General features: G+C 55.2%; 1 protein-coding gene across 2 annotated transcripts in view; it reads left to right on the top strand.

Moving 5' to 3' along the window:
• The window catches only part of ZFYVE28 (zinc finger FYVE-type containing 28), a gene marked incomplete at both ends in the record, with an annotated part of 113,486 nt that extends 95,586 nt beyond the window's left edge, over positions 1-17,900 (top strand). For both annotated transcript variants that reach the window (XM_082610478.1, XM_082610477.1), the window contains 5 exons: positions 11,951-12,084; positions 13,653-13,769; positions 14,816-14,920; positions 17,099-17,202; positions 17,769-17,900. In XM_082610478.1, the coding sequence (XP_082466604.1) occupies positions 11,951-12,084; positions 13,653-13,769; positions 14,816-14,920; positions 17,099-17,202; positions 17,769-17,900 (592 nt within the window). The remainder of the gene's footprint in view (positions 1-11,950; positions 12,085-13,652; positions 13,770-14,815; positions 14,921-17,098; positions 17,203-17,768) is intronic.
• Between the last annotated feature and the right edge of the window lie 2,755 nt (positions 17,901-20,655).

Raw genomic sequence — 20,655 nt, 5'->3', positions numbered from 1 at the left:
AACAGCAGAGATGTATAGTCTCACAGTCCTGGAGGCCGGAAGCCAAGCTGCGGGCTGGGCTGCACCCCTGCTGGAAGCTCTAGGGGATGGTCCTTCGTCACCTCTTCTGGCTCCTGGCGGCTCCGGCTGTTCCTGGGCTCGTGGCTGCGTCACACCAGTCTCTTCATCATCCTCGCGTAGCAGCCTCCCTGATTCTGTCTTCTCCCCTTTCCCTTGTCAGGATGCTTGTCATTGGGTTTAGGGCCACCCAGATAATTCAGGATGATCTCATTTCAAGATCCTTAATTTACTACATCTGAAAAGGCCTTTTTTCCAAATAAGGTCACGGTCACAGGTCCTGGGGATTTGATGTGGACATGTCTTTTGTGGGGGGGCCCTCGTGAGGAGTCGTTCTGTCAGACACATTTTCTGGATGCAGCAGGAGAGGAGGAGAACGTAGAGACAGAAACCTCCAAAGCTGTGAGGCTTCAGGAGGCCCTGCGGGTTGATTTTTTCCTGAGTCCGCTTAGCATTCGATCACAGGAGAAAGCCTTTATTCCCACAGACAGCCCGCACCTGGTTTTCCTCTGTGTCTAAGGAATTTGTGCCATGTGTTCAGTGGATACAGATTGGAAGGCTCGCGGGGTGCGGGGTGGGATGTCTTTGATGCTGGGCGCAGAGCAGTGAACAGACAGACAGAAGTCGCTGCGTGGCCGGCCCCGCTTTCTCCGGAGCGAGACTGCTAGTCGGCACACACGTGCTGCGTCAGGGAGACAAGCGCCCCAGGAGCAGTAATGCAGGGTGGGGGAAGGAAGTGGAGGTTCTGTTGGTGGCCAAGGAAAGCGTCTCTGTTAGAGGATGCTGGGATGGATCAAAAGAATGGGGGCCTCTGGGGGTGTCCAGACAAAGGCATTCTGGGCCTAGCGATGTCCATGCAACGCCCTGTGGCCGTAGCGCGCTTGTCTTGTCTGTGACAGCGAGGGCATGGCTGAGAGGCGCCTACAAGCAGAGAGTGGGAGAGGAGGTTGACAGAGAGAGGTCCAGAGCACGCTGGGCCCCTCGAGCCTCAGGAAGGCTTTCTGGCTTTTACTCCAAGTAACCTGGGAAGCAGGGAGTGAGACGTGTCTGCAGAGGAGGGGTATGGTCTGAATTTCGGTTGAGAAGGTTTTCTGTCCAGGGCCTGTGGGGTCTTGGTAGGTTTTGTGGCAGCCCCTGACAGGGTCAGGGGAGTTGTGCCTGGCGGGTCCTGGGTGCTGAGCTCCCCGCCAGGGGCCGCCCCGTGTGCACACCGCACCGGGAGGGGCTCTGTAGCAGCCCTGGGGCCTGGCCTCTGAACAGCTCCCCCTCTGGCGTTCAGTCCAGGTCTGTGGTCAGAAGCGAAGCCCCAGGCTGCCTGGGCCTTCCCCACCCTCAGGCCCTGCTCAGAGGTGAACACGCCCACACCCCCAGAGTCCCCAGGCTGCCTGGACCCCCAGCAGCCCTCATCAGCCTCCTGCCTCGGCTGGGGTGGGGACAGGCCCCGGCAGATGGTGGCGCGTGTGGAGACCGGGCATCTACCTGTAGATGTGAGCGCCCCTCTGTGTTTAGCTTGCGTGGTGGCCACTAGAGTCCTGTGCCTGCCATTGGTCAGCAGTGGGGGTGGCTCTGAGACCAGCCCCTGTCCCCCAGCACCACCCTGCAGTGCCCTGAGAGGGTGTCTGGGTGGCGGCCACACTTCCTCCTGCTGCTCCACAGGACCTGGGCTCTGGTGTGGCGACTTGCACACACTCAGGTGAGCCCCGGGGATGCCCCGAGCCTCCCAAGACAGGAGCTGTTACTGGACGTACCCGCCAGGTCAGTCTTCTCTGCACCAAAGTGGTTTCATTTTGCTTTCAGTCCTGACTCAGTGTGCCAGCCTCCACTTGGTCACTCAGTTACAACATCTGCCCAGTTGTATTAGTCAGCCATGCTGCATAACAAATTACCACACACTTAGTGGCTTCTGACAGCACCCGTTCATCATCTCACAGTGTCCGTGGGTCAGGTGTCTGGTGTGGCGAGATGGGCTCTCGGCTCAGAGTCTCACCAGCCAGGTGTCGGCCAGGCTGCGTTCCCATCTAGAGCTGTCGATGTTTCTGTTGGCCGTCCCTTGGTGAGAAGAGACTGAAACAGCCCCTTTGGGTTGTTTCCTGGGTCGGCGCCAGCCCTCCTGGTCCCAGTCATTTCTTCTTGTTCTCTTGTTCCCTCTGTGGACCTGAGCCGTGTGCTGTGGTCTCCTTGGGGAGAGGGGTTTATCCTTCCTCCCCCTCCCTCCCAGCCTGTGCTCACCCCAAGGGGATGTTGCACTGGAGTAAGTTGTCTTCCTTCCAAACGCAGAGTCACTCATTAAAACCACTAGAAGAAAGACTTTGCAAGTGGCTGGAGAGTAGAGGAAGCAGGGAGATCTGGTCTGTTCACAATAAATTAGCATATTTGCTGCCCCAAAGATATTTGTGCGGACACCCCCTGGGCAGCCTGGGCCTGTCAGCTTTGTGCCATCACGTTTGTATTCGTTTGTAGGGTTGCTGTAACAAAGTACTACAAACTGGGGGGTAAACCATAAAAATTGATTGTCTCAGTTCTGGAGGCCAGAAGTCCTGGATCAGGGTGTCAGCAGGGTGGTTCCTTTTGAGGCCATGAGGGAGGATCTGTCCAGGCCTCTGCCCTCTCACTTCTGATGGATGCCGGCAATCCTTGGGGCCCCTTGGCTTGTAGATGCTAAGCTCTGATCTCTGCCTTTTCTTTACATGTCATTCTCCCTCTGTGTGCACCTGTGTCCAAAGTTCTTATTTTTTGAAGGACACCAGTCATATTGGATTAAGACCCACCCTAATGACCTCATCTTAACTAATTACATCTGCAGTGACTCTATATCCCGATAAAGCCACGTTCTGAGGTACTGGGGGTTAGCACTTCAACATATGAATTTGGGGAGGCACAATTCAACCCATATCAGCACACACATACACCTCCCTGCTAAATCGTCACCATACTAGGATGAATGGACGGATGGATCGATGGATGCATAGATGGATGCATGGATGATTGGGTAGATGGTTGGATGGATGGATGGATGGATGGGTCGATGGATAGATGAATGGGTGGGTGGTTGGGTAGATAGATGGACAGATGGATGGATAGATGGATGGATGTGTTTCGTAAGAAGGAGCTAGCAGGGCCAAAGCTGGCTCATTAGACTTGGTATGTGGTTGTGCAAATGTCCAGACTTTCCATTTCCCCACATCCAAGCATAAACCTTGCTTCTGGATTCCATCAGTCCCTCTTGTTCCTCCTTGTTTTTCTCTTACTTAGGCCTTTACAAAGGGTTTCAAAGGCTCACAGATTCATCCATGTGATGTCATAGCCAGAAAAACCTTGTGATGCTATTAGTTTTTCCAAGTTGTATTATCTCTTATTTCACAGACCCCTAGAACTTCAAAATGACAAAGTCCTTTTCCTGTCTAAAGGCCATTTTTTCTACTCTGACCATGGAATCAGATACTTCTCCATGTGTGCCTTTCGAGGATGCCCTTTGGAAAGTTTGCCACTATGCCGTGCCCTGACATGGACCGTGGCCAAAGACACAGGCTGGACAAAACCTTTGGTATTAATGTAACTTTAGAATTGCATTGTCTTTTGCTACTAGGAAATTGACACTTCCTAGTAATTCAAACCTAAGTGGAGTTGTTACGGGGAATATGTGTTGCCTTCAATAAAAGAGAGTGGCAGGAAACAGAATCCAGTTGGGCATCGGTCACAGAAGGTGCTGGATTTTTCGACATCCAGGTGACCATGCAGATTTGAAGTTGAGTGCCTGGGTAGATATGGCTGGTGACAGGAGCTCAGACTGCTTGGTGAGGCAGAGGGAGCCCTTGGCAGGTGGGCGCCCCTCACGCCTTCACCCTAGCCTCTCTCGCCCACTTTCCCTCTGCGTCTCAAGTTCCGGCCATGTCTCACCCTCACTGTTCCTGCCTTCACCATAGACCTGGACCACTGGGTGCCAGCCGGCCTCTCAGCTCTGTCTTGTTAAAGCGTGTGGCTCCCCCACTAGACTGGGCTCTTGGGGGCCACACACAGGGTCTGATTCATCCTTGGGCCCCTCTTCCATGTTCCCAGCCTGCTGTGTAGCAGCTGCCCATGGAGGACCAGCACCCTTCCAAAAGGGTGGCCCTGGGCAGTGTTCCTGGGGCCCCCGGTGCCCAAACAATGCCCATCTATGTGGCCCCTAGGACTGGGCTGACCCGGCCGGGCCCCAAGCTCAGGCCCCAGGTGACATTCCAGGCCTCACCCCCAGTGTTCTGTTCTTTTGCTCCCAGTGGCCCTTCCAAGCCCAGCTGGGTTGCCCGTGGGCAGCACCTTGTTGGTTCTTCTGCCTAGGACCAGGCTCTTTATGGAGCCTCTGGCTCTCTTTCCATCCACACCCGCCCCCAACACACACACACACAGACACACACACACACACACGCCCCACTCTGCAGAGCAGCAGGAGAGGGCTTGAGGGCTTGGGGTTGAGACCATGGTTGCGATCTGACCCACCCACCACCTGTGAGCCAGCCTCGGTCTCAGTCTGCTGGGAGGGTTCACTGCTCTTTTAAGGCACAACATGAACCGCAGGCTTCATAGTTCTCAACGCTCAGCTGACAGTCAGGGCCCTTCCCCTGGTTTCTTGCAGGCGAGCTGTCTGCCAGCCGCAGCACCTTGTCCAGAAAGGCTTCCCCACTTTCAGGGCTTTATCTGAGGGGCAGGGGCTGCGGGGCTGAGCCCCAGAGCATGCGTTCCCTCCACTAAGAAACAAACTCTGTGCCTCAGGAGGGCTGTGGGCGCTGCCTCTCCTCAGCCTAACGGTTATTCTTCTGGTCGTAGAAGTAATACTCAATCTTAGAAGATGCTCAGAAAATAATCCATTGTCCTACTATTCAAATAAATGTAATGTTAATGCTTTGCCTTGACTATATTTCCCCAAATCTCATTTATGTACATATGATAGCTCTAATTTTTAAAATGCTACCTTTTTATTTAATATTTTAGAACTTCCAGCATCATTAACTGTCCTTCGTGGAAACTACGACTGAGCTAATTTACTGAATCAACCCACTATTGACGGGCATTTAGCTTGAGCTCTTTCTTGAATATGAGTTCTCTAGATGATTACAAGGAAAGCATCCTTTTATTCTTTTTAAAGTGTACAATTCAGTGGTTTTTAGCATATTCACAGAGTTGCGCAACTGCCACCAGTATCTAATCTCAACATTTTCATCACCCCATAAAGAAACCCCAAACATCCTCCCCTCCCTTCTGCCACTGGCAACCATTAATCTACTTTCTTTCTCTTGGGTTCGCCTAGACTTTTCTAGACTTTTTAAAGAAATGGAATCATACAATAAGTGACCTTTGTAACTGGCTTCCGTCACATAGCCTAATGCTTTCGAGGTTCATCCACGCTGTAGCACCTGTCAATACTTCCTATGGCCAAAAATGAATCCCATGTGTGGCTAGACCACATTTTGTTTATCCCTTTATTTATGACTGACATTTGGGTTGCTTCCATTGTTTGGCTAGTATGTATGAACATTCACGTACAAATTTTTGTGTGAATCTATGTTTCAGTTCTCTTGGGTAGATACCTTGAAGTGGAATTGCTGGGTCACACGGCACAAGGAACTGCTGAACTGTTTTCCAGAGTTCCGGTAGCATTTCAGATTCTCACCAGGGATGTACAAGGTTCCAGTTTCTCCATATCTTCATCCACACTTGTTATTTTCTGTTTTCTTTTTAAACTCTTGTAGTTATCGTAATGGACATAAAATAGCACATTATCATTTTAATTTGCATTTCCTAAATGACTAATGATGGCATCTTTTCATGTGTTTACTGGCCATTTGTATATCTTCTTTGGAAAAATGTCTTTTCAAATCCATTGTCCATTCTTTAGTTGGGTTATTTATTTTTTTATTGTTGAGTTGCAAGAGTTTTCTGTATTCCAGATACTATACCCTTGACAGATACATGATTTGCAAAAATTTTCTCACATTCTGTGGGGTTTTTCACTTTCTTGAAGGTACCTTTTGAAGCACAGAAGTTTTTAATTTTAATTTTTGTGTGAATATGTGTTTCAGTTCTCTTGGGTAGATACCTCAGAGTGGAGTTGCTGTGTCATACTGTTTGAGGAACTGCTGAATAAGATATTTGGTTTTGGTTGCTGTGTTTTTGGTTTCACACCTAAGAAACTGTTGCCTAATCCAAGACCACAAAGATTCCTGTTCTTTTCTAAGAATTTTTAAGAATTATTTTAAAGAATTTAAAATTCTAAGTTTAAGAATTTTAGAATAGATACAGGCCTTTGATCTATTTGAGTCAATTTTTGTATATGGTATAAGGTAAGGTCTAACTTCATTCTTTTGTGTGTGGAAATGCAGTTCTCCCAGAAAAAAATTTTTTTATTGAAGTATAATTGATTTACAATATTGTATTAGTTTCAGGTTGTACGACATAGAAATTCAATATTTTTATAGATTATACTCCATTTAAAGTTATTCTAAAATACTGGCTGTATTCGCTGTGCTGTTACAATATGTCCTTGTAGCTTATTTATTTTATACTTAATAGTTTGTACCTCTTAATCCCCTATCCCTATCATGCCCCTCCCTCCTTCCCTCTCCCCAGTGGTGGCCACTAGTGTGTTCTCTATATCCATGAGTCTCCTTCTGTTTTGTTATATTCATTTGTTTGTTTTATTTTTTAGATTTCTGCACGTAAGTGATAACAAATAGCATTTGTCTTTCTCTGTCTGACTAATTTCACTTAGCATAATACTGTCCACGTCCATCCATGTTGTTGGAATTGACAAATCTTCATTCTTTTTTATGGCTAAGTAATATTCCATTGTATGTATATACCACATCTTCTTTATCCATTCATCTGTTGATTGACATTTAGGTTGCTTCCATGTCTTGGCTATTGTGAATAATGCTGCTATGGACATTGGGGTGCATGTATCTTTTCTGTTTTCATTTTCTTTAGATATATACCCAGGAGTGGAATTGCTGGATCATATGGTAGTTCTATTCTTAGTTTTTTGAGGGACCTTCCATACTGTTTTCCAAAGTGGCTGCACCAATTTACATTCCCACCAACAGTGTGGGAGGGTTCCCGTTTGTCGACATCCTCAGCAACACTTGTTATTTTTGGTCTTTTTGATTATGGTCATTTGATGGGTGGGAGGTGATATCTCGTGGTTTCGATTTGTATTTCTCTGATGATTAGCGAAGTTGAGCATCTTTTCATGTGCTTTTCATCTGTATGTATTCTTTGGAAAAATGTCTATTCGGGTCTTCTGCCCACTTTTTTTTTTTTTTTTTTTTTTTTGTGGTACGTGGGCCTCTCACCGCCGTAGCCTCTCCCGTCACGGAGCACAGACTCTGGACACGCAGGCTCAGCGCCCATGGCCCACGGGGCCAGCCGCTCCGTGGCATGCGGGATCCTCCCAGACTGGGGCACAAACCCGCGTCCCCTGCATTGGCAGGCGGACTCCCAACCACTGTGCCACCAGGGAAGCCCTCTGCCCACTTTTTACTCTGTTTTTAAAAAAATTTTTTTATTGAGTTTTATGAGCTGTTTATATATTTTGGATATTAACCCCTTATTGGTCATATCTTTTTCAAATATTTTCTCCCATTCAGTAGGTTATCTTTTCATTTGGTCGATGGTTTCCTTTGCTGTTGCAAAAGCTTTTAAGTTTAATTAGGTCCCATTTGTTTATTTTTGCTTTTGTTTCCTTTGCCTTGGGAGACAGATCCAAAAAAATATATTGCTATGGCTTATGTCAGAAAGTGTTCTGCCGGTGTCTTCTTCTAGGAGTTTTATAGTTTCCAGTTTTCCATTTAGGTCTTTAATTCATTTTGAGTTTATTTTTATATGTGGTGTGAAACAGATGTTCTAATTTCATCCCTTTACATGCAGCTTCCAGTTTTCCCAGCAGCACTTATTGGAGAGATGGTCTTTCTCTATCTCAGCACCATCTTTTGCAAAGACCCTTCTTTCCTCATTGGATGATCTTGGCACCTCTTTTGAAAATCAGTTGCCCACAAATGTGTGGGTTTATTTCTGGACTCGCAGTTCTCTTCCATCGTCATGTGTCCTATGCCAGTGCCTCAGTCTTTTTTTTTTTTTTTTTTTTTTTTGCGGTATGCGGGCCTTTCACTGTTGTGGCCTCCCCCGTTGTGGAGCACAGGCTCCGGACGCGCAGGCCCAGCGGCCATGGCTCACGGGCCCAGCCGCTCCGCGGCATATGGGATCCTCCCAGACCGGGGCACGAACCCATATCCCCTGCATCGGCAGGCGGACTCTCAACCACTGCGCCACCAGGGAGGCCCCCTCAGTCTTATTTACTGGCATTTCATACTAAAGTCCACGTCATGAGTGTGAGTCCTCCAACTTGTTTGTTTCTTTTTCAAGATTGTTTTGGCTGTTCTGAGTCCTTGCATTTCCATATGAATTTTAGGATCAGCTTGTCAACTTCTGCATGGAAAAAGAAAAGGCGGCTGATATTTTGATACAGATTGCATTGAACTTATTGACCAGTTTGGGGAGTATTGCCATCTTAATGATATTAAGTCCTCAACCATGAACATAGGATGTCTTTCCATTTATTTAGGTCTAATTTATTTCAGTGACGTTTTGTAGTTTTCCGTGTGTAACTCTTGCACTTTTTTGTTAAGCTTATTCCAAATATTTAAATCTTTTTGATGCTATTGCAAATAGGGTTGTTTCTTAATTTCATTTTCAGCTTGTTTATTGCTACTATATCTTAATATAATTGGGTCTTTAACAGTAACTGCTTTATTGATATATAGTATATATACCATTCAGTTCACCCTTTAAAAGTGTATAATTTTTGCTGTACACCTGAAACTAACACAACATTGTAAATCAACTATACTTCAATTTTTTAATTATTAAAAATATGTACTATAAAAGTGTATAATTTAATGGTTTTTAGCATGTATTCACTCCTAACCTGTTGTATTGATGCCAAATCCATCAGCTCTCTTCGCTACTTAGACTTTTCAGTTCCCTTTCCTCTGCGCTCCCCTGTCCTAAATCTTTTTTTTCCCTGCTTTTTAATTTTGGCAAAATACATATAACATAAATTTTACTATTTTAACCGTATTTAAGTGTACAATTCAGTGGCATTGTACACATTCACAATGTGGTATAACTACCACCACTCTTTATTTCCAGAACTTTTCATCATCCCAAACTGAAACTCTGTCCCCATTAAAGCCCCCTTTCCCAGCACCCGGAGCACCCGGCACCCACCATCTGCTTTCTGTCTCTGTGAATGTGACTCCTCCAGGGACCTCACATAAGTGGAGTCACACAGTGTTTGTCCTTTTGTAACCGGCTTCTGTCACTGGGCATAATGTCCTACAGGTTCATCCGTATGGTAGCTGGTGTCAGAATTTTCTTCCTTTTCAAGGCTGGATAATATTCCATTGTATGGAGGGACCACATTTTGTTTATCCATCATCTGTTGATGGGCACTTGGGTTGTTTCCCCTTTGGGCTCTTGTGAATAATGCTGCAGCGAATATTGTGTATAAATATTTGCTTGGGCTCCTGCTTTCCAATCTTTTGGGTGAGGCTGTGAACTGAGACTGGGGGTGTTGATGGAAGTTGACACCCTGGACAGTGATGGTCCATCCCCTTTCCTTACTCAGCTCCCAGGACAGGGGCCGCCAAGTCCACACCCCCCAGGCAGAAAGTCAGGGGCTTCGTCTCTGGAAACCTGGCAGGTGGTCTGGGAGGGCAGAGATGTAGATCATCACGAGGGTCCCAGCCTCGCCCTCAGCCTCCCACCACTCCTCCACGTTCTGGTGAAATAGTACTTATAAGGGCACTTCCCTGGTGGCACAGTGGTTGGGAATCCGCATGCCAATGCAGAGACACGGGTTCAAGCCCTGGTCCGGGAGGATCCCACATGGCATGGAGTAGTTGGCCCCTGCGCCACAGCTGCTGAGCCTGCGCTCTGGGACCCGCGAGCCACAACTGCTGAGCCCGCATACCACAACTGCTGGGGCCCGTGCGCCTGGAGCTTGTGCTCTGCAACAAGAGAGGCCGCCGCGGTGAGGGGCCCGCGTGCAGCAACGAAGACCCAATGCAGCCAAAAATAAATAAATAAAATAAATAAATTTTTTTAAAAAAGAAATATTTCTTATAAGCCAATGTTCACCTCGCTAGGGTGTGCCAGTCAGACGTGCACTCGTGCATCTCCGCTTGGCTGAGCAGGGGGAGCCCATGAAGCCAGTCTGGGGCCCTCTCCAGCCCCAGCTCCCCCTGCACTGAATTCTCAGGCGCGTCACATCTCTGAGCTTCCTGATGGTTTGACACCAAGGGACGTGCCCCTAAGTGAGACATCGGGCAGCTGTGTGCGTCTCTCTGCCGTGCCAGCGAGGGTTGTCCACATCCCCAAGGGGCCAGGGCTGCTCACCCCCTACGATCAGGCGGGCCATGGCGTGACAAGATGACAGTGGATTCTCCTCCTCCATCACTGGTGGATTTTACTGGAATTTCCAGAACTGCCCTGAAGATTCTGCCACATTTGCAGTTGCACAGGGCAGGGTCTTGGGTGTGTGCCGACCACGGCCCCTGGGCTGAGGAGTGTGCCAGCTTCACTGAGATGGTGCCAGAGCACCTCCCCAAAGTCATCCACCAATTTACACTCCCACCAGTGATGTGAGGGCGTCCGCTATTCCAGCCATGCCAGGAGGCCACTCCAGGGCCTCTCTCTGACAGGGGTCTCTGCATTTGAGGCAGGCATGAAAAAACCCAACTCCCCCACAGAAAAGCAGAAACAGAGATAGGGCAGGCCACTGAGGGCAACTTTTAAAAATTATAATGAGGGACTTCTCTGATGGTCCAGTGGTTAAGACTCCACCCTTCCACTGCAGGGGGCACGGGTTCAATCCCTGGTCGGGGAACTAAGATCCTGCATGCCTTGCAGCGCAGCCAAAAAAAAAAAAAATCAGAAAAAAAAATTATAATTAATGTTTCTAGATAGATAAAATATTTCACATCCATGAAACAACAGAGAGAGCAGGAAATTAAAAACCTGGTAGCAAAAATGTCAAGGGGAAAGTCGGAGAAAAAAAGAGGAAATTTCCCAGAAAGTGGGACAAAACGGCCCATAGAAATAGAAGATGGGAGATAAATAATTTAAGAACAGGACAGTCAGTGGACGCCCTAACAGTCTAGGCTCAACTGCGGCCACTACTTAAGGCCGCAGGGTGACCCCTGAACAGCAGAGCTAGCAGCACCTGCAGCAGGACCCCTGGGCCGTGGGAAGGGAAGTGCACGGTGGGGACGAAGGACGGGTCTTAGTGAAAGGAGCACCACGACCTGGGGGCTTAAAATAGCAGAAATCTCTTCTCTCACAGGCGGGAGGCCAGAAATCTGAAATCTGACAGGGCTGCCCCCGCTCCGGAGGCTCTGGGGGAGGGTCCTTCCTGCGTCTTCCAGCTTCTGGTGGCTCCAGGCACCCCCAGGCTTGTGGCCACATCACCCTGATCTCTGTATTGTGGTCACTTCGCCTCCTCCCCTCCCCCGTGTGTCTGTGTCTCCTCTTCCATCTCCCACAAAGACATTTGTCCTTAGCTTAGGGCCACCAGATAATCTATGATGTCTCCTCTCAAGATCCTTACCTTGACTGCAGCTGCAAAGACTTTTCTTCCAAACAGGTCCTGCTGGCAGGTGCAGGGGTTGGGGTGTGGACACATCTTTTGGGGGCCCATCAGCCCACTGCAGAGGGTGTGAGTAGGGGCAGTGACTCTCCCACAGGAGGAACTCAGCACGTGGCGTTAGCCCCAGTGCGCTCCCGCAATGAGGGGGCCTCCGGGCAGAGATTTTGCCTTCCCTCGCCCCTCCACCTGTGCTCCTTTGTTTCCTTCTCTGCACAGCGGCTTCACGGCTGGCTCCTGCCCCTCAGACGAGATGGGGCCGGACGCAGGCCCCGTGGCCATCAGAGAGAAGATCCGGTCCCGGTTCCACGGCAGCCACGACCTGATCCACCGCCTGTTTGTCTGCATTTCAGGTGCCACTTCTGGGCCTGGGGCGGGGCGTGGGCTTGGGGACACACGGGGGCAGGGGGGCATGCTTTAGGGGAGCGGCTGGCCCAGGTGCGGGAGGTTCCCCACTGATGCTGGGTTGCTGGGGTGTCGGCCCTGCCTGGGGCCTTCTTCACCGCGTCACTTCATCGTTCGCCTGCGAGCCCTGCCATGAGCCCGGCCCGGTAAAGATGCAGGCGTCGTGCTTCGCCAGGCCCTCCCGTGGTGGGTGGAGGACCCCATTCTGGTCCCAGTGGCCCCTCGCCGCCCACACAGGGAGACTGTTCAATTTGTAGGTCAGAGTTCATTGTGCGTCCTGTCCCGACTGATGTTGCTTCCTTTCCTCTCTTGGGGTGGCAGACAATGGGGATGATGACTGTTTTGTCTCCCTGGGGAGTTCAGTGAGGGGAGTGAGCACAAATGGTGTCTTCTTAGCAGCGCTTTCCCTAGGTTTGTGTGTTCTGAATAGCTGCCGCATTATCATGGTTTAAAAGTATGACAAGTGTGCAGTGAAGTCCGCCCTCTGGGCCTCCTGCCTGCCCTTCCCTGACACCTCCCCGGGGCAGCCGGGTTCAGACAGTGCCCGTCCTGCAGCCCAGCTCCCCTGGCCTGGAGTTTCCGCGGCACTCCCGGGCCCCCGAGTGGAGGGGCAGCCACAGGGCAGCCTGTGGACTGGCGGATGCTGCAGAGTCAGGGTCATGATTCCCCGGGGTCACTCCGCACTGCTGAGGGCCCCTCAGGCACAGCCCCCAGCCAGGCCAGGTGGGGGCACGAGGACCTCAGAGTGACTCTGAGCTTCGGTTCAGACATCTGCTGGAATCCACTACACGGGTTTGTTTAGAGGTCTGGGGAACATCATGCCAGCTGGTACTCAACACGGCCGCTGGCACGCAAGGAAGCCCCCGGAAGCACCGGCCACGGTATCAGTGCAGTGATGGGTCCCGGGGCGCCCATGTGCTGCTGGGATGTGCACGGTCACTCCCTGGCTTTGCTGTTAATGGCAGCCCCTCGTGCCCATGAAGAGCTAGCAGCGCTCTTCACTGAGAAGGGCCGAGTCCACCTAATTGAGGGACAGAGGAAACCTCTGCAGGTGAGGGTGGGAGAAGCCTTGTCCTGCCAGGGAGCAGGGGGCGGCTGGCGGGGGGTGCCGAGGAGCCGGCGCTGGGCCCCATGTCTGGGCAGGGTCCACCCTTGGCCCCCCAGCCACGTGGAACCTCACTGCATCCCCGCAGTCGAGGTGGCCGTGAGGGGAAGGTGCTGCCATGTGGGTGGGCACAGTTGGGGGCTCTGGGGTCGTCCCTCAGTGAGGGGCCAGGATAAAAGCATGAAGGCGAATAACTGACCCCTGGGGGAGGGCTGCTGGGTAGTTTGCCCCCCTCCGCCACCTTCCCTTGACTCCTGAGCTTTTGCTTCTGCCAAAGGAGCTGTCACGGGGGCGGGGCAGCCTCTTCTCGCGCCCACTCACCCGAGGACATGTTGGTCTCTGACCATGAGTCCTGGCTGGGTTCACCAGCTGCCAGCACCTAACCCCCCCTGCTCGGGCGTCCTCACCCAGGCGTGGCTGACCAGCTGCAGACCAACTACGCCAGCGACCTCAGAAGTATTCTCAAGACCCTCTTCCAGGTCATGGCCACCAAGCCGGAAACGGACGACAAGGAAAAGCTAAAGAAGGGTGAGTGCCAGCTCGGGACAGGCTCTGAAGCCTAGGCTGACCGTCGTGCCCACCGCCCCCTGGATGTGGGGGGCCTGTGGATATCTGCACCCCCAGACCTGGCATGGCACCGCCACCCGCCTTTTGTGGGCAGAGGGGCACAGGCCCCGGATACCCTGAGAGGTGGGCTTGGGGACGCATGGGGGTCACAGCCCCATGTGCCCACGCCCCAGCCAGGCCACCCCACTTCCGACAGCTGACGGGCCTGGAGACGGGACCTGGAAGCGGTACACTGTCACTTCTACCAAACTCCGTCTGTCAGAGCAGCCAGAGGCCAGCCCAGAGCCAAGGAGGGGACGTGGGTCCCCTGCTCGGGGGAGTGGCCGTCTGTGAGCTGCCTCACATACTCACACACGCATGCACACACACACGCACACAGAACAGAGTTACTTGGTGAGGGAGCAGGTGTCAGGCAGGGAATGCTAAGGCACAGGGAGCTTGGCCCCTGGCTCCCTGGAAGGAGGTGGCAGGGTCCGAGCGTGGGGAAGGGGCCCGACCCCTGCTCTCCCACCCTCTGTTGGGCTGAGGCTCCCATTCTGGGCGAGTGGCCTCTCATCATAGGGGCTTCTGCTCAAGAATGTCTGGGCACACAGGGCAGCCGGCCCAGCCCTGGAGGGCACGTCCTCGCCCACAGGGAGGAGAAGTCTGTACTGTGTGTCGACCCAGCTGTGCCCCCCAGGGTCCACACCACTGGACCACACTGCCCCCATCTGCCAGGGAATTCTGGGCGGGGCTGCCTTCTGGGGCTGCCTTCTTGCTCTGCAAGCAAGGACGGTGGGCCCTGGGGCCAGGGGCCCATAGGCAGAACCAGCTGCACACCTGAGGGCACTTGGACGGAAAGGCCTCCCGCGGGGTCAGCACCCAGCCTCCAGGGACGGTGGGTGAGGGCTGCGGTGACCACTCCGCATGCAGGACTGTGGGTTGTTCGGGGGTTACTCCCTGCTGGCGGCACCTCCCAGGGACAAGCGGTGGCCCATTGACCCCAGCGGCCACCCTCTCTCTTCTAGTCACCCAGACCCTGCGGAGCGCGGCCTTGGAGGACTGCGCTTTGTGCCAGGAGACCCTGTCATCCTCCGAACTCGCAGCCAAGACCCGAGATGGAGACTTGGAAGGTGCGTGAGGTGCCGGGAGCCGGGGGCCAATGCACTGTGTGCTGAGCAGAGAGCAGTAGCCCTGTCTAGATGTTTCCACCGCTCTGCCCTGGACTGCAGGCTTGGGGCGGGCAGCGCTCCTCCAGCGGGGGCCCCTCCCCAGAAGCCTAGACGTGCCGCTTCCCAGGGGGTGCAGCCTCTTACTCCAGCTTCCCTCCTGGGCTCCCAGGTTGGGCACAGGTCTTCTGAGCCGCCGCCACCTAACCTCAGGCCCGTTACTGAACATCTCAGCCTGGGGGGCAGGGGGAGGGCGTGAGGAGCAAGGAGATGCTGGGGTCCAGGCTGTTGGCCACAGCTGGAAGTGGCTGGTCCCAGGCCACAGGCACACTGCCGACCCCCCAGCGTTCACCTGCCCCGCAGGAAAGGCCTCCCGTAGCGGCCTGCTCCCCCATTAGCCTGGAGGTCGGCCGGCTGCAGGCCCGGTGGCTTGGCAGTCAGGGAAGGAGCGTCCAAGGTGGGCTGGGGGCACTGGCAACACATCTGTGGGGAGGGGGCCACCCAAGGCCTTTGGAAGGGGCTGGAGGCCTGGAGAGGTGCTCAGACGGGCAGTGGCAGATGGGCCTGAGCGAGTGTCGAATGCGACTGGAGCTGAGAAGGAGGCGGCTAGCCCCGGTGTGCCTGGCCGGCGGCGCTGGTCCCGGCTCAGGGCCTCCCTCGCACTGCCTTGGTGACCCGGGTGTGCAGTGGGGCTGCCTTGGCCGGGATCCCCTGGGGGCAGCCGCACAAGCTTCCCTGCTTCCTAAACGCCCTGAGCCCTGGTCTTCTCTACCCTCCTGTGAAAATCGCACACGGTGCCATAAATAGAACGCCCGCCGGGAACTCGGAACCCCCTGCTCCAGGAGCGTGCAGGTGGTGAACTGCGAGGTCTGGAGGGGCCCAGCCCACAGCCAGGGCCATGTCCCCCCGTGGGCCGCCAGTCCAGCCCCCTCCTGGGAGTGGCTCGCAGGGCAGGGCCTGGACCCAGCAAGTCCTCAGGACCCTCACCATCCTCCTCGGGCGGGGGTCTCGACTTGTGTGTTGGAGCTGGCCTCTTGGCCCGGCATGGCCCCGGAGCTGCCGGGCGCCGTCCAGGACGTCACTGGGGCCGGCCAAGGATTTCACACGGGGGCGGGGGCAGGTGGCAAGCATGAGAAGCCATCTCCCTGCAGTCAGGGGTGAGCTGATGGGGTCTAGAGCAGAAGCGGGAGAGCTGGGTGGGAGGGGTCGGGGGGAGGGGCGGTTCTGTGTGCAGGCAGGGGAGGGGCAGGTCCTCAGGTGCAGGTTGGTGAGGAGAGGGGGCGAGAGGGAGGCGAGGAGACCCCGGTCTCTGGTGGGCGGGCGGCCTTGCTGAGTTCCCTTGGGGGTTGTGTGAGAGTGGACGGGAGACCCCTGAGCCCACGCTGTGGCCCCAGGGAGCCGTCCAGTTGTTCGCTCCCCCTCTGGGCGGCGGTACCGGGCTCAGGGTTGGTACGCAGTGGGCATTTTATGTCTGGGGTGGGAAGAAAGGCATGTCCCCCCATGCAAGATGGCTTCTCCCAGCGCCGTCACACACCCTCCCACCCAAATTCCAGAGCAGATGCCCAGAGGCTTCCCCCAGTGATCGCCTGGAGAAGTGACATGGGACAGGCCCACAGGCAGCTGCCGGGCTGCACAGGTGTCAGAAGAGGCCAGGGCCAGCCTCGGGCTCTATGAGACGCCCTCAGCACCCTCTCCTCAAGAACCCAAGAAGAGCTCTGGGGTGGGCGGGGCTGATTGACGGAGGGGTCCACAGAGGGGGCTGATTTCTTCATTTCTCAGCCCCCGTTTGTGCCCAAGGGCCCTGCCAGGTTGGGTGCCGGCTGGGAGAGGGTTGTCCGGGTGGACGCTCCCTGCCCATGCCCCGAGTCCTGGGGCGAGGTGCAGGCCTCAGCTGGGGTCCGATCGATGAGCATGGCCGACAGCTGCAAAGACTGACCCGTCCATGGGACACCGTCAGTTTCCTGAAACCGCAGCCGGTACCGAGCCTCAGGGAGGACCAGAAGGGGGAGTGGGGGACAGGCTGCCCCACTGAAGGCTCCTGCACACCCGCCAGCCTCCAACCCCCACCCCAGCCACCGGTCCCCACTGCTGCCACTGCACGGATCCCTCTGGCTGACATGTCCCCCCCTGTCGTTGTCATAGACCCACCCGAGTGGGTCCCGGACGAGGCCTGCGGCTTCTGCACCGCGTGCAAAGCCCCCTTCACCGTCATCCGCAGGAAGCACCACTGCCGGAGCTGTGGGAAGGTAGGTGGGGCGGCCAAGGTCGTCTCGCGGCCCCTTGGGCTGTTGCTGCGGGCATCCCAGGGGCCGTCACAGACGTGGCGCCTAGGTCCGGGAGTCCGGACCGATGCCCCGGGGTCCTTGTGCAGACACCCCTGAGCCCTGGGCCCTGCTCTGCCTTAGCACAGGGTGTGGACTCCAGACACTCCGCCCACTGGGTGCGATGGTGCAGTGCCCAGTCCCGGCCACTTCAGACCTGGGGACTGGGAGGGGATGGAGGGTCTGAGTAGGAGCCTGTGGCAGCCTGGGTATGGGGCCAGGACCCCCTCCGTCGGCCCAGCCTCCTGGCCAAGACCTGCGCCAGGTTTTCCTGAAGGTTCCAGCCCCACAGGGGGGCCGGGAGACACCCACCCGCACGCCTGGGCTGCTGTGGGTGGGAGGAAGGGCAGGAAAGCCGGCGGCGCCTGGGGCTCCGACCCTGTCCTTGCTGCGCGCCCCTGAGAGGCCAAGGTCAGGAAGGGGTGAGGCGCAGGGGCTGCTGGGAGCCCTGCCCAGCCCACGGGCCCCGCCTCCCACCCCTCGCCTTCCAGATCTTCTGCTCCCGCTGCTCTTCACACTCAGCGCCGCTGCCCCGCTACGGGCAGGTGAAGCCCGTCCGTGTGTGCACGCACTGCTACATGTTCCACGTCACGCCCTTCTACAGCGACAAGGCGGGCATCTGACGTGGTGCCCCAAGCCCATGAGGGCCCCAAAGGACGCCAGGGAGGAGGTGCCGAGGAGGAGGCCTCCGGCCATGGGAGGGTCTTCACCGCATTTCATCCAGCTGCCGCCACCACCGCTGCCAGGGCTGCAGGCCGCCCTGACTTCCAGAACGTCCAGGGCCTCCGTCCCACCCGCCCTGGCCTCCGCACCCGTGGGGACCTCAGGCCAGCCGCAGGGGCCAACAGGAGGTCACTTCAGCCAGTGGGGGGACCTGGGGGTGCCAGGCGGCTGCCTGGTCAGGGTGGGCTTTCCTCCTGCCCATCCGCCTGCCCCCCTGCCCTGCTGAGATGCGGCCTTGAGGCTGAACTGTGGCAGAAGGTCCGCCCTGGAAGGGGAAAGTGGGGATGGTGTCTGAGCTCAGGGCAGCCTCGGCCCCTGGGGCTGAGTCTGGGGAGATGGTGGACACCTTGGTGGACACCTTTGGGGGGTGGCAGGGGGCGGGTCCTGGGGCACTGCAGGGCTTCCCCACATGCTGGCCAAACCAGGAAGACTAGGCTGTCCTTTCTCTCTCCAGGGCCCTGAGCCCACAGCTGCCCACCCCCTGCTCCCCTCAGGACCTTGTCTCAACAACATGAGTCTCATTTCTTGTCGGAGAGGGGACTTGCAGAAGCAGGCCTGGTGGTCCTCTGGGCAAGCAGGCGTGCCCCTGCTGCGGTCTGCCCACCCTGGTCTGCCAGCCGACGGCGGGGTCAGGCGGCAGGCAGAGGTTTCCCAGCTTCCGAGGCCAGGGCTCTCCAGGGAGCTGAGGACCCCCGGATGTTGCCCGCTTGGCTGCCACTTCCCCCTTCCCTCTGCACCCCTGGGACCCTGGCACACCTCCTCAGACCCCAGAGTGGCCCCGGGCCCCAGCACGGACACCTCCTCAGGCTTAAATCTCAGGCTTCACATTGCAATGACGATTGCAGTTTTATTTTTAGAGAGATGACACACCTACTGCTTCTTTTATAGGATAAAATCCAATTACTATTTGACACTGGAATACACACGCACAAAATCAGCTTCTGTGGGAGAAGAAAAGCATATAATGGAGGGTATATTATGTATGGAGATTATTTTTATTTTCTAAATGCTGTAATTCAAAACCATTTCCATAAATCTATTTAAGGATTGCAGACACTCTTATTCCTCATGTCAACATGGATGGACTCCTTTTTCTCTGTCTGGCAGGTGATGGGGTTCTTGCTAAAGTTCATTGTCCTCTAGGAAGCTGGGGGCTTCTGGACTCCTGGGGCAGTCGAAGGGCAGGACTTGACTTCCCACCAGCCCCCAGGAGAGGGGTGGCCGCTCCCCGCCAGCTCCCACTGCCTGTGCTGGCTCCAGCCTCCCCACTGCCCACCCACCCTGCCCAGCTCCTCTCCTCATGTGTCTTCAGCTCAGACCCCTGGCCTCTGTGTGCATTGGGGTGGGCAGTGCTCTTGGACACCCCACCTGGGGCCCTGGAGAGAATGCAGGAGGGCAGACCAAACCCTGGGGTTCCCAAGGCGATGGGGCCTTCCTTTGGGACTTGGGTGCCCAGTCCCTCTGAGGTGGGCGTTGGGAGGCCAGAGAAATGGGGGCATGGCTGCAAGAGGCCCCAATGGCCACCACACCCATTTTCTTTCTGGTAGGTGAGAAAGTGTTTCAGAACACAGGGGCTCCTCTGAGCAGCGCTGAGTCCTTTGGGAGCAGAAGAGAAGTGGCATCCAGGGAGACCTGTGTTCTTAGCTGCCCAAGACGAGGCCTGCCCACCTGTACAGAGTCCCTCCCACTCCTGTGGATGGCGGTGCCTGTATCACTGGCTGGACAGGAGTGCCTTCAGGAAGTCAGCCCCCTGCAGGAAGCCCCCGTGAAGCTACACTCTGGGGGTCCCCCTCCCTCTACTCTAGGTACCCACAGTTGTCACCTTCCAGACCTGGGACGTGGTGGTCCTCCTCACTCATCAGGTTGGGGTGGGAGAGGGAGTGGAGACCCAGGAAGGAGGGTCTGCCCCGATGCTCACCCTCAGCCCAGACACAGCTGCCCTCCAGAGGGACAGCCTAGACCCCAGTGAACAGAGGGGTGGTCTCCAAGCCAGCCTTGGGCCGCTTTTGTGCAGTGGGAGGGGACGGCAGCCCACACCCCAGCTGTCCTGCAGGAAGGCCTGTGGCAATGAGAGCGCCAACGAGGGTCAGTAGCCTTCCCACCTGCCCAGAAATTGGGATTTTCCACACTAAGTGGGGGACGTGTGGTCACTCTACCCTTCTACAGGGCTGTCCCCACCCCAAGGGTAGAGCCAGGACCTGGGGGTGGGGAGGGGTTGGTCCAAGGCAGAGTTCCCCGCTCAGGAACGATCTAGAAGGAATGACCTGCTGCCCACCTACAGCAGGGGCTCGGGTGGGGGCAGGGGTTTGGGATCAGCCCTTGGGAGCCAGCCTTGGACCTCGAGCAGGTGCCCTTCCGGAGCCTCAGCTTCCCCGTTGTCACCATCGTTGTCCTCGTTCCTGTTTCTGTTTCCTGAGGGCCGTCCCCTCCACTCCCCATGACAATCCTTTGAGTGACACTCCCTTGAGGGGGCAGGATCCCATGTCATAGATGGGGAACCGAGGCTCACGGAAGTTACCAGACAGCCCATCTGGGCCACGGGCCTTTAGGAGGGTCACGCGAGAGGCAGAGGGAGCCCTGTGACCTGGGGGTGCTGGGAAGCACCGGCCCAGCTGGCTGGGCCTGAAGGGCCACCTCCAGGGAGGGCAGCTTGGA

The sequence above is a fragment of the Mesoplodon mirus genome, assembly GCF_964341445.2.
Source record: "Mesoplodon mirus genome assembly, chromosome: 2".
NCBI classification, from domain to species: domain Eukaryota; kingdom Metazoa; phylum Chordata; class Mammalia; order Artiodactyla; family Ziphiidae; genus Mesoplodon; species Mesoplodon mirus.
This window is presented reverse-complemented; position numbering and strand designations above follow the sequence as displayed.